Source organism: Chiloscyllium plagiosum, chromosome 18, assembly GCF_004010195.1.
Source record: "Chiloscyllium plagiosum isolate BGI_BamShark_2017 chromosome 18, ASM401019v2, whole genome shotgun sequence".
Lineage (NCBI taxonomy): Eukaryota > Metazoa > Chordata > Chondrichthyes > Orectolobiformes > Hemiscylliidae > Chiloscyllium > Chiloscyllium plagiosum.
Genome location: NC_057727.1, coordinates 63,783,917 through 63,798,297, shown reverse-complemented (window position 1 = coordinate 63,798,297; position 14,381 = coordinate 63,783,917). Strand labels below are relative to the sequence as shown.

The window sequence follows — 14,381 nt, the reverse complement described above, 5'->3', positions numbered from 1 at the left end:
GAACAGATGACATACTTGACTCTCAAGTTGAATTTTAATGTAGTGTCTGAGTTATCCTGTGTACACTATTTGTGACTATACCTGTCACTGAATTATGATTGTATTTACTGATTCACCTTCTGACACTCTTCCCTTGAAGGCTTCAGATTACCTTAAAATGTTGGTTTTGTTGAGTTTTTTCAAACTTCAGAACAATTGGACAGTTTGGAGATACAATTTTGCATTCTGATTATGACATTTTCAAAATTTCCCAACAGGTTTCTGAACTGAAACAATTCTAATGTAAATTCTTCAAACTAAGGAGTTTCTTTTCTGGCTCACAAAAGACTTAGCAATAAGTTGCATATTAAATCCTCAGAGCTCTAAATGATACTGAAGTCTGATTAAAATTTCAGTAATTGCATCTTTTTTCAATATTAACTGGTCACCTACAAATTGCCCACAATTGGGACTACTTGTGGTTTCTTTTATGTTGACACCAACAATAAAAATAGGAGAGTGCTTTTGTTTTAGAAAAGACTACCTTTTTCTCAGCAGATTGAAAACTCAGTTTTTAAAAAAGTTGATGAATAACTTTTGTAGCTTAAGACAAATTTTCCATATGAACTGGGAAACTTAATTACATTGCAATGCATCTATATATTGTTCAGGTTTATGAAAATTAGAGCCCTGCGTTTTAATATATGGAGCTTCCTATAAGCACAAGGGCATCATATTGTGCTCAACTGATAATGCTGAAATGGTATAATTCTTAGGAGAAAATGAGGACTGCAAATGCTGGAGATCAGAGTTGAAAAGTGTAGCACTGACAAAGCATAGCAGGTCAGGCAGCATCCAAGGAGCAGGAGAGTTAACATTTTGGACATTTTTTTGACTGTATAATTTTTAGGCATAATCAGCAGTTGACCATTATATTGGTCACTACTGAAATTGCTGCCATATATTACAGTGCTTTTCAAACAGAGAGGAAGTGTCACAATACATTCAAAGCTATGGAACAATATACTGTGAAACTCTCCAATATCCAGAATCTCTTTCTCAAATAAAAAGGCTTTGCTGAAAAGAACAAACAAATCTAAGCACCTGCCTCATTCTACTGAGTAACAAGAAACATACTGTGAAATGGAAATGAGATATCATCTGCTATTTAAAATACGTCATCTGTCTTTTAATTTCAATTTATTACATTTTGCATATTTCTTAGTATTTAATTTTTGAGAACTGGGGCTATTAGGAATGCTTGTCTGTATTTCAAAAGATCAAGAACTGCTTATTTTAGCGAATGGTTGTATGAACAACTTTGATTTATAGTTTCAGGTTGTTAAAGGATTATGTGCATCTGTAATAAATAAATAAGTCTGTTTGTTTTCACAACGGATTGACCATTTGGAAGAGGCATTTTTAAAAAAATATTTAAAATACTTTTAATTCTGTGGAAACTTTTTTTTAAACAGTGTCTTTGAATATGACAACTTTATTTGATTTTTGAATCTTGCATCTGCCCATAGTGGATACGGTATAAACGGCTAGCGAGGATACATGGACACCTGTTGATGGAGAATGGAGTATGATAGAAGGTAAGGTTAAAAAAGGATGATGAAAAAATGGGGAGGATTAGGAAAACATGGGGAGTTTTAAGGAAGGTTTGGGTGGGGTGAGGGTTAAAGGAAATAAGAATGATGGCAGAGTCGTGAATCAATGTCCCTAGCAACCTGAAATGAGAAATCCTTACCAGCCTGCCAAAGCAGAAAGTCTATAATGGAATCCAATCCATTCTAAAGGAGAGAGATAATTGGGCCATTTACTTGGACTCAACAGTAGTACACATGTACATGCACTGAAAACCTGATAGTTTTGATGGATATCTGAAACAGTTTAAGCACATCCTCACTAATCAGGCCATCATCTCCTAATAAGCATTTGATCAGTTGTGATCCACAAACACTATTCCTACTATTGCTATAAAAGGTTGAGAGAATAGGCTTAAAAGCGAGACTATTCCAGTCATCCTTAAGTTCTAAAATTGGTGGCACGGTGGTTAGCACTGCTGCCTCACAGCGCCAGAGACCTGGGTTCAATTCCCTCAGGCGACTGACTGTGTGGACTTTGCACGTTCTCCCCGTGTCTGCGTGGGTTTCCTCCGGTGCTCCGGTTTCCTCCCACAGTCCAAAGATGTGCAGGTCAGGTGAATTGGCCATGCTAAATTGCCCGTAGTGTTAGGTAAGGGATAAATGTAGGGGTATGGGTGGGTTACGCTTCGGCGGATTGGTGTGGACTTGTTGGGCCAAAGGGCCTGTTTCCACACTGTAATGTAATGTAAAAAAAAAATGTAATGTTCTATTCCTAGTGACAAATAGTTATCTCAAACATAATGGTGGCCACAACTTTCTAACATCATTCATGCATTCTTTCTCTTGTTGCAAAAATAAATGAGAGCAGTGCATGTGGGTCATTGTATTGTTCCAATATTTGCTCCACAGAATAGGAAATGTTACAAATCAGAGTGTTACAAGGGGACATAAATTTAAGGTGAAGGGTGGAAGGTATAGGGGAGATGTCAGGGGTGGGTTCTTTACCCAGAGAGTGGTGGGGGCATGGAATGCGCTGCCCGTGGGAGTGGTAGAGTCGGAATCATTGGCGACCTTTAAGCGGCATTTGGATAGGTACATGGATGGGTACTTAATCTAGGTTAGAAGTTCGGCACAACATCGTGGGCCGAAGGGCCTGTTCTGTGCTGTATTGTTCTATGTTCTATGAAAATTCACCAACTTAAAGCATAGACTAACAAGCATGTCAAATTGCCCTCCTCCTCTTTTTAGCTACATAGTTATGCTCAAAAAACTTGGAATTTAAACAAGATTATAATTTATGGTGATATTCAGCTAATTCATACAATTCAGCAGAACAATAACAATGGTAGTAAATAATTCTAGCATTAGCTCTCTAATTCTGGTTTAAAATTGTATGATGATTTTTAGCATATTGTGATTTGACTGACTGGCCTGTTGGTATTAATTGTCAAATGTCCCATAATCTAAAGATATTAACTAATCCGATAAGGAACCTCACTCCTCTCTGATGTTGTAATGCAGTTGTCAATTGCCACAGTTATCATATTGCTGATTCGATGTAATTATTCCTTGTCACATAACCAAAGTCCAATTTTCTTTCACTTATTCATTATTAGTCAGCACGAACATAAAATAATGACATTTAATTGACATAAGAGAGTATTCAGTCCATATTGGCTCACCTCTGGTGGATAAGTATTTAGATGCATTTATTATGAAAGAATTGTGAGTGCATGATATATCAGCCATCTCACTTCACAACAACAACACGGAAAAGGGGAGACATGGGTTTCCTCAAAATAAATGAGCACGCAAGATTTCAAAATCAACCTGTTAGGGGTTACCATCGACTAGAAACAGAAGGGGAACGGTTCAAAGGCTAGGAATTATGCAGCAAGTACTCATCCTTCAACTCTCCAAGGACTTATCCTGCATCTATAAGGCATAAAGCAGAAGTATGATAAATTCTTTCCATTTGCTTGGTTGAGTGCAGTCTCATCAACACTGAGAAGCATGACAACATTCAGGACGAAAACAGCCTTGACTGGGACTCTATCCATCTCCTTCAACATTACTGGCTTCTGCCACCAACAAAGTGGCAAGAGTGTGCACAATCTACATGAATGCACTGCAATAACTCCATCTTGGGTCCATTGACAGCAATTATAAACTTGCGACCTCTACCACTTAGAAGGATAATGGCAGGTGATATGTGAAAATGGCACAGTCTGAAAATTCCCATCCAAGCCACACACTATCTTGACTTGGAATTATATACTGTTCCTTTACTGTTTCTGGATCAAAACCTTGGAACTCTTTTTTTGAAGAGCACTATTCCTACATGAATTATGGTGGTTCAAGGTAGTGCTATAATCAAAGCCAAATAGGGATAGGCAATAAATACTAGACCCGTTAGTGAATCCGCATACTGTGAAAGAATTTAAATCTACAAATATCTGAGAAAAGACAAGTTATATTAACTTGTCATTTTTCCTTACAGGTGCCGACAGAGACGCTGAAGATTCAGCAATATACTTTCAAATCAGAATTACTTGCCAGGAAACCTGCAGATAATAGTCCTCTGTCCTTGCTGCCTAGATCTTCTAGGTAGGGGAGATTGTGGTTTTAAGAGATACTGTTGAAGAAACCATGATGAATGTTGATGGAACTGGGCTCATCCAAGTAAGTTGAAAGCATTTGAGCACACTCTTGCGACTTGCGCTTTATACTTTGTAAATGTTAAGAGACCACAGGGAGTCAGAAGATTAATATGCCACAAATATCCAGCATCAACCTCCTCTTGCAGAGACAGTATTTATCTGGCTAGTCCAGTTAAATTTCTGGTTGATTGTGACTCCACTATCTTAATGATCAAAGATTCAGTAATGATACTATTGGTTTAATTAATTGCTTTCTGCCTCATCATGTTCAGGCAATCAAGTCTCTTAACATCACTCCTAGCTATCTTAATACCCCATTATAAGGTTTGGATCTAACAAAATATATTTCTAGACTTTACTAATCTTGCTTCAAATTTACAAAATCCTTCTGCTTATTTTGGTCTACCTCAAAGTAACTCATTTTGCAAACAACATCTAATAACCTAGGTTGCTTTAATTTTTTTTTAAAAAATCTCCTAATGGTTTTGTTGGGTCAATACACAAATAAGTAGGGAGTTAAGTCATATAGATCAGAGTCCTATTTCAGTACAATATTGAAGTATTTTACTGCAACAATGGTATACTCAACACATAACTTCTCAGCAGACGGCAATGTATGGTTCTTCAATGACATATCACCTATATGGTATGTGTGATATAAACTAATAGGGTTGCACACAATGCAGGGTTTAATTTCATTACATGTAATGTCCTGTCCTTTCATTAGTTCACCCTTACAGTATTGAGAAGAATTTTATAACTCACCCACACAGCAGTTATAGTACTCTAACTAATGTTGACACAAGGTCAAAAAACACACGACACCAGATTATAGTCCAACAGGTTTATTTGAAACCACAAGCTTTCGGGAGGCCCTGCTCCTTCCTCAGACAGCTAGTGAGGCAGAATACATCAGACACAGAATTTATAAGTAAAAGATCAAAGGGTCATACAACTTATGCATATGTATTCACATACCTAGATGGCTATTAAGTCTTTAATCAGTTAGAATGGAAGTGCAGGTTTCGATTGATGGATATGTAAATCCCAGAATTTTTCAAGTCATTGCCCTAAGATAACTTCAGGCTTTATCAGAATAAAAGTAATACCTCAGGTCAGAGAATGAATTTTAAGTATAGGGCTATGTTTCAATTCTGATAAAGTCTGAAGTTATCTTAGTGCAGTGACTTGAAAAATTCTGGGATTTATATATTCATCAATCGAAACCTGCATCTCCATTCTAACTGATTAAAGACTTAATAGCCATCTAGGTTTGTTGAATACATTTGCTTAAGTTGTATGACCCTTTGATCTTTTATTTATAAATTTCTGTGTTCGATGTATTCTGTCTCACTAGCTGCCTGAGGGAGGAGCAGGGGCTCTGAAAGCTTGCGGTTTCAAATAAATCTGTAGGACTATAACCCAGTGTTGTGAGATTTTTGATTTGCACCCCCAGTCCAACACTGGCACCTCCACATCTATGCTGAAGCAATACACTATGCGAGTCATAGTGCTGCTAATCTGGTCAATATAACCAAATCCCACTAATCACTATAAGTGAATCAAATGAACTGTTAGTGAATTATCAGAAATAAGTGTTGACTACAAATAATGATTAAATTAAATTTCACATTGCTTTAATGTAAAGGCAAAAAACACAACAAATTGAATTGGTATGAAATACAGGATCTTCTTCAGCATAGACAGACATAACTCAGCTTCTAAACAAGTGCAGAAATTACAGAACAACACTGGGTTTCAATTTGGGTCAAGAATTCTTGTTCTTTAAATGGAAAGCAATGGATTACTTACTTTGACTGTCGGCTTTTTGGTTGCAAATCCTCTGAACCATCCTGTAAAAGAAACAAAAACAGGCTCCCAGTCAAGAAAAGTATAAAGGTTTGTCATACTAGTGGATTTATATTGGGAAAATGATAGCTGATAGTATTTTAATCATGAAGACTGCATTGACTGTCAAAGAAACTAATAAAATTTGGGAAAGCACAAAAAAGAAGTGGAAAACCTTGAGTAAGAAACACAATGTACTGACGAACGATTTTATATCAAGTATTATAATGCAACTGTGGATATATCACATGGACCCAATATCCTGATGTCACCTGCACAATGATTCTTTCACTTTCATGTAATTCTGTTTCCACTCCAATATATCTAAATTTGAATTTCAGAATGAACACACTTAAATAACAAGAGTTAAAATGAGATCAAGATGTAAGCACAACTCAAGAGGCTTCTAACAGAACAAAAGGTGTTGTAAAATGATTTACAAATCAAAATGAACACAGTGCATGAGCTGGAACCTAAAATTCAAATGTTTTAAAAATGCAGAAAATGCTCATTTAAACAGCCCTCACCAGCTTGGAATTCCTTTGAATTATTTGGAACTCCATGATTTCAAAATTCGGATGTGAAATATCATTCTTCAAATTTTTATATGCAAATATCACATTACCACCTGATTGGTTGAATTACTAATTCCTAAAGCAACAGATCACAGCCAAGATTTGAATGCAGTAACAAGTAAAAACAAAAACTACTGAACATGAACCAAACAGAACAGATATAAATTATGAATTAAAAATCAGTTTAGATCACTTGGTACCACTATTGGCTATATATAGTGTGAAACAGCAATTCAGTTTATTACTGGGAATTCCATTAATGGAACGCCATTTATGTATAGGAAGTTAAATTTGCTTATATAGGTAGACATTACCGATAACATTGTACAATTCAAAGAGGAGCTGAAAGCTCTTTCAGTGACATGGTCAAGGATTGAAAATTACCATAAAATGATTAACTGATTAATGGGCAGCACGGTGGCTCAGTGGTTAGCACTGCTATCTCATAGCGCCACGTGTATGTATTTAAATCCAGCCTTGGGCAATTGTCTCACATCTGTGTGGATTTCCTCTGGGTGCTCGATGGACTAAATTACCCGCCTCCACCCTGTAGAGATCCTATTTTTAAAAATTACTGATTTTATTTACCTCAGTACGAGAACTCTATTGTCTAGGTGGGTCACGGATAAATTCACCTACATAGCAAGAGTGATTGCATTTCAAATAATTTGTTATAACAAGCACTTTGGAATATTCTGAGATGTGATACAGTGCTATATAAGGCAAACAAATCTCATAACATTAAGGTTATCTTTGCGTCTCAATGAACACATTTGACTTAAATGATTTAAAGTCAAGTTGGCCTATCTCCAAGTGCACCAAAGTTTGCTGTTTTTAAGGCAGTTCCCTCCCTGGTCAAAAGATAGTAAACGGGTCCAGAAACTGACAGGACTAAAACTAGGTAAGCTATTATTTGGACAGATGAATACCCTGAATGTAACTGGGACTAGATTGGGATATCTGGTCGGCATGGACAGGTTGGACCAAAGGGTCTGTTTCCATGCTGTACATCTCTATGACCCTATGACTCTATTTGTTTTATGAAGAGATCAAATAAATAAAGCATCATTCTTCAACTCAATTTAATTTGATTAACTAAATACTGGAGCTAAAGTTTACACTTAGGTTGGGTTCAAGATAGATTGCTGAAGGAGAAAGCAAAAGTAAAGAACTGTCTTAAATTCAGAGTAACATTATTTGTTATATTGATTCATCAATACATCATTATTGCAGCATTAGTGTTAATGGTGAACATGGTAATCATAGGTATACCACCTTCTGATCATTAGTAAAGAGTAAAATATCATCTTTTATATTCATGTCCATCAACCTCAAAAGTTTGTCATTTTAGAGTGTTCTAACTCCGCTCATATGTTATTTATCCTGAGGGATGTGCAACTCAGTGACCTCACTGCAAAGCTGCTCCAGGGTCCTCAAGTCCTTATGTAACAGTTAATTCAGGGAACACTAAATATGTACTCACTGAGAATTCTTTCATCTGATTAGTCGAAGGATCTCACTGTTTCTTGCCCCAACCACAGATGTCCCTACTAGGGTGCCGTGCTGGTTAAAAATGCTGGACTGAGAAGAATCCTGAGAAGCTCACAGAAATTCAGCACGTAGATATCAGCAGGAAACTGATGTTGTTTATTAGTTGCTAACTGCAAAATCTAGGCCAATAGTTTTATAAAATGTAACACCAATTATTATTCAGTGTTTCCCATTTTGCATCTACTTTACTTTGACATATTTATGACTGACTCTGCAATGGTTCAGGACATGTTCTTACACGATGCATTGCTTTTAACCAGATTAATTTTGCTGCAAAGTTGGATACATTACATGTTGAATTTCATTACAACCAAGGTAAAGGTGTTCATCAATGCCAGAATCTTCCAGCTTAGATACCTCTGCTACCAGGTTTAAAGTATAGCTGGGCACAATTTCAGACACTGCAAGACAGGAATTGCTCCTCACATTGTGGCGCTCATCCCTAATCTGTGAAGATATGGCTCATCAGAAGTATCTTGAGGACAAGGTAGTGGTCAGAAGGTCAGTCTTTTTCCCAGCTGGCAGTGGAAAGAGGCCACGCCACCAGACCCAGCCAAGACAGAGATGCATGTCCAGTGTTTCTCCACAATCAGAAGAGATGATGAACGGTACTGTAAGAAGGTCAGTATCCTCTTCACTCTGCGCGGTGAAGTCGTACCATCTTCTTTTTGCCTCTTCATAATCTCAGGGTCATTACTCACTTTAGCACTACCAAGTATCTCATCAAAGCATTTGGATGACAATCCTCAGCATTGTATATATCATGCCAACACAAGGGCTCACAATCCCTCATGCTCTACAACTACTTACTCTACCTACTCTTTGTGTTTCTTATGCACCCACTTGGGACATCTTACCTCTCTCATCCTTATGCACGATCATTAAATCCTCTTTCATCATTTCTATTATACCAATTCCTACCTTGCTCGCATTTTAGGAAAATTTAGCCCATACCTAGGCCCAGAAAATCAAGACAGGTGGGGAAGTGGTGGATATCAAGCAATGGTCACAAACTATTTTAACATTAACAAAGCAGAAGCCTTTTCTATTCACAGAACTCACAGGTTGGTGATGGGACATTGTTATCACTGTCCAAGCAATATAGGCGCTCTGCACCTGTTGGAGACTTCCAATGCTCTAACTGCTTGATTATCATCGTAGAGGGGAAGGATGTGACACTCTAGGAAAAATGGCATCAGTAAAATCAAAAGGTGCCCTTATGGATATAGGATTGGGAAGTAGCACACAGATTTCCAGTTGATCTCAGAAATAAGCCACTGGCATACTAATTCAAGGCAGCTGTGCACTTCCTTGATAGACACCTGGATGGAATTGCCATTTAATTCATGTGAGCGCAAGTCCTCCTTCAGCAGATAACATCAAAGTTAATGGGGTGGGACATTTTAAAATCAATGCCTACATTTATTTCAGACAGTTGAAGAAAATGACAGTGGGGCCTATTAGTGCTGAGTCTCATCATTTGTCTATGCTTTCTTGGTGGATCTTGACCTGATGCTTCTCCCTTTAGAGGCTATGCAACAGCCAAGTGTAGTTTCTGTTCTTGTTGAATTCATTCTCATCATTGTCTCCTTCTCCACTATTCTCTGTTAAACAATAAAGATGCAACTGCATGATCCATTTGAGCACTGTAAGCATATAGTTTGTGGGGAATGTCAGAAAGATAATTGAAGGAATACCTGAGCCATCACATCCATAACAATCATGTATTATGACCTCACACAGTGTGGCAAACAGGCTTCCCAAGGAGGTCATTGTCAATCCTTGATAAAGAATTCTGAGGACTACGACCTTATCCTATAGCATAGTGGACATTCAGAGTGCATACACTACATTTCTGCCAGCAAGTCATTATGAAAGCTCCCCTCCTGAGCCAAACCTGCCTGCTGAACCAAAAGAAAATTCTCCCATTCCTCATCATAGTGCATACCCTTGCTGACTCGCATTTCAGTCAGAGATTGTGGCAGCTGTGACAGAGAGTCTTCTAGACCTTGCTATGAAATGTGACTGCCAAAAGGCAAATTCAGGTTCCACTTTTAAATTACAAGACTTGGTAAGCTTGCATGACAAGGAAGCAATATGCACAACATAATGGTCACAATGGTTTGAGGCTATCATTTGAAATCAACGTTCCTTTATTAATGAAAGACCTCCAGATGGAGTTCAAATTGAAGTCAGCTGGTGGTATTACTTAGTAGAGGCGAAATTACGGCAATTGCATACCCACTTCACCTGCAATGACAAGACCTACAAACAAATCAATGGAACACCTATGGGATCACCAATATCAGGCTTCTTAGCAGAAGCAGTAAAGCAGGGACTCAAACAAACAGCTCTCCACATGATTCAACCAAACTTTGGGTCCACTATGTGACTGTATCTTCTGTCATCACAAAACGGAATAAATTATAGGAAACTACAACATCATCAACAACATTCTTACTGGCATGTTACACAAAAGAGGAGGATAACAACAACAGACTCCCCTTACTATATGTCACAGTGGAACAAACAGTTAATGGAGAACTGCAGACCAGCATCTATAGGAAAGCAGCACACACAGACCAGATACTTAACTACAGAAGCAATCATCCCAACACCCACAAATAGAGCTGCATCAGGACATTATTTAAATGAGCTACAACACATTGCAGCATCCAGGAGCTACAAGCAGCAGAAGAGAAAAAGTACCTATACAGTGTAATCAAGAAGAACGGGTTCCCGATAAGCGCAGTCCACTGATTCTTAAACCACAAACCCAAAGCAGTAGACACAACACACCCAAAAACTCTAGCCACACTACCATACATCAAAGATATCTCAGAGATGACTACCAGACTACTCCGACCCGTTGGCATCATGGTAGCCCACAAATCTTCCAACACACTAAAACAGCTACTGATGAACCTCAAGGACTCCATACCAACAACCAGCAAAACAAATGTCATTTACAAAATACCATGCAAGGACTGTAACAAACACTACATCAGACAGGCAGAAAACTAGCCACCAAAAGACATGACCCATTATCACTAGTATCCTTACATATAAACAAAGAAGGGCACCACTTTGACTGGGACAACATGATCCATCCTAGGGTAGGCTAAACAGAGACACACATGGGAATTCCTCAAGGCCTAGCATTCAAACTGGAACTCCATCAATTAACATATCGATTTGGACCCCATTTACCAATCTCTGAGAAAAAGAACCAGAAATTATATCACCCAGCTTAAGAGACCAAGACACACAAATAGAAAGCATGACAGAACACCAACACTTCACCGTAGGTTCACTAATTATGTTAGCTAGCATGGTGCCAAAACATCTGAAAATAAACCTGCCAGCTCAGTGAGGAAACCGTAAGATGCTTGTCTCCACGTCAGCATAAAAGCACTCTGAAAGATCCATGAGATGTCTGGCAGTCCCTAAACATAAAGTTACCTGTAGAAGCATTCAAGACCTAGCTATCCCTCAGTTTTATAGTAGATAAAGGCATAAAGCGGTGAGGCTGTTCCATTGCCAATAGTCGGATGTGAGAAGATTCATGGCATGGTACATGCAGGGTCCTTGTGAAGAAATGGATGCATGTAAAGAGAAGATTGAGGACTAGCACAGGCACTTTATGAGCTGCACCACATACTGAGGAGACAAGTAAACAGGTCTCTATTCTGTTTTACTTATTAAACATTTACACTATCAAGTTACTCGCTGGAGGAGAGAACTGGAAAAACTATATGATGGATAAGTTGGTGTTTTAATGAGATGTAAATACATGAAAATAAGCTGGTTAGTATTCGAGGATGAGGTCCTAATCTTGCCATTTAAGAACTGAGGGGAAAAATCAATCAAATCTTTCTAGACATTGCTAATCTGATGTCAGGAAGGAAAGAATTATTTCCATAGTTTCATGTCTTGAATTGGTGTTTTAAAACGTAATTCATTATGATTCATTTTCTCTCCTGCTATCATGTCACCTATTCCTCCTCCCAAGGACATCACACCCAACTTTCCATTTGTTTTGCTGAGTGTGCTTCTTCCTTAATTTCTTTTCTACACTTCAATTACCCTGTTTTCAAATGCTTTTATCTGTTATATCTTCCAGTCGTAAAGGATGATCTGATACCTGAAACATTAACTGACATAAGAACATAAGAATTAGAAAAGTGGGCCATTCAGCTCGGCCATTTGATCTAATCACAGTTCATAATTTGGGCCTCTATTTTCTTTTATACCCCTTCTACTCTTTCATCAAAAAATATCTAACTCAGCCTGAAAATTATCCTCTGAGTCTTTTTCCATTGCTTATAAGGGAAGAGAATTCTACAAAGCAATGATGCTTGGAGAAATAACTTCTTCCCATCTCAATTTTAAATGGGAAGCTCCTTAATTTTAGACTGCTTTGCCTAGTTTTAGACTCTTCCTCAAGGGGAAGTATTTTTTGGTATTCACTATATCATGTTCCTTCAGGGTTTACAATAAAGATCACCTCTCATCTTTCTAAATTCCAATGCAAACAGACCCAATGTGTGCAGCCTTTCCTCATAAGACAAGCCGTTTATCCTAGGAATTAGTCAAACAAACCTTCTCTGCATTCCCTTCAATGCAACCATACCCCTTCTGAAATAAAGGGACAATAGATGATGGCATCAAACATTCTTATTTATGTTCTATTCCCCTTCAATAAATTACAGTCATCCACTTGTTTCCCTAATTAGTGTGTGACAAAGCTGCTCCTTTAACAAGGTTATGCAGGCCTTGGCTTTTTCGTCCAGAGAGGTCGAAAAGTCTGAGGCCTAGGGTTTTAGGGCCAATTTGATAATAGCTAACAGATACTGTCTCAAGTAGAGGCTTTAAAGTTTTTTTAAAAAACACTTATACAATAAAAAGACTGTGACCAGTTCTCCCAGCTCAGCTTTTCTCTAGTTTTTTTTAAAAACAGGATTGTGAAGAAACTCTGCTGGACCCAAAGAAGCAGGTCCAGGCTGGTACTCTCTCTCTCTCTCTCTGACTTCTATCCTGTAAGAACCTGTGTTTGATTTTATTTTTTGTGCCAAGATGTGTATATAGGAATTGTTGCAAGTATTTGGAACAGCATAGTTAAGTTGGGAAGAATTGTTGGGTTTTCAGAGAGGTTAAGTTATTCGGTATTCTGTTTTCTTGTTGTTTTGCTTAAAACTAACTAGGTTTGGACCAGCTGATTCTCTCCTGAAATACCCACCTTACACCTGCTTAAAACAACTAGTAAAGTTAGGGTCTGGATTACCTTCTTGAAATGTTTTGAGTGGTCTGGCCTGGTTGTTAACAGACTGGGGGCTCTTTGCGGGATTTGTTCTGTAGTTCCAAATTTGGACTGGAGTTGTTGGACTCAAAGGGAGTGAATGATAGGTGTTAGCGTCTTTTGTTCTGGGTGTTGATTTTGGTTGGTTTAAACAGTGCTTGGGATAGCAATGGCTCTTTCAGTCACCAATAGTTTTCTGGGGGTGGAAGAAGTGACTTTATGGGTTTTACAAAAGGTGATTAAGGCCAAGCTGCTGGATGTGGCAGATAAGCTGGGGTTGGAACTGTATCCTCCCTCCATGAGGAAAGGAGAGATAATTACTGCATTCAAATTTGCTGGAAATGCTATCAGAATCTTTAGATATGGCTAAAATTCAATTGAAAATGAAGCAGCTTGAGTTAGAGGCAAAAGATAAGGAATTACGATTATAAGAAGAGGAAAGAGAAAAAGAACAAATTGCTTTAGCAGAAGAGAGAGAAAAAGAGAGAGAGTTTGAAGTTCAGAAATTGGCACTTAGACAGGAGTTCAAAAATTTACTTTCTGAAAATAGGGAGAATTCATGTAGAAGACCAGAGAGTTACAACGGGAAGATTAGCAGCTGAAATGGCTAATGATTATGAGTTGGTCCATAAATCAAAGTTTGGTTTCCAGAATCAATTTCAATCCGTGAGGGATAAAAATCGGGGAGAAGAGAAACCCTCATGTGGAAAGGGGCAAATAGATCTCAGTGAAGATCATAAGGATAACTTAACACAGGGTAAAAAGGAAACCCTTTAAGCAGACAGAGAAGTTAAACAGCTCCAGTGTTTTCACTGCAATAATGCAGGCCACATAAAACAGTGTCGGTGGGTTAGGAGAAGCACTGGGAAGCCAAATG

At 38.1% G+C, this 14,381-nt stretch overlaps 1 protein-coding gene across 4 annotated transcripts in view; it reads right to left on the bottom strand.

Annotated features, from left to right (window-relative positions):
- Nucleotides 1-14,381, bottom strand: part of dock3 (dedicator of cytokinesis 3) — a 918,089-nt gene that overhangs the window by 750,807 nt on the left and 152,901 nt on the right. For all 4 annotated transcript variants that reach the window (XM_043708484.1, XM_043708482.1, XM_043708483.1 and 1 more), the window contains exon 3: nt 6,044-6,084. In XM_043708484.1, the coding sequence (XP_043564419.1) occupies nt 6,044-6,084 (41 nt within the window). The remainder of the gene's footprint in view (nt 1-6,043; nt 6,085-14,381) is intronic.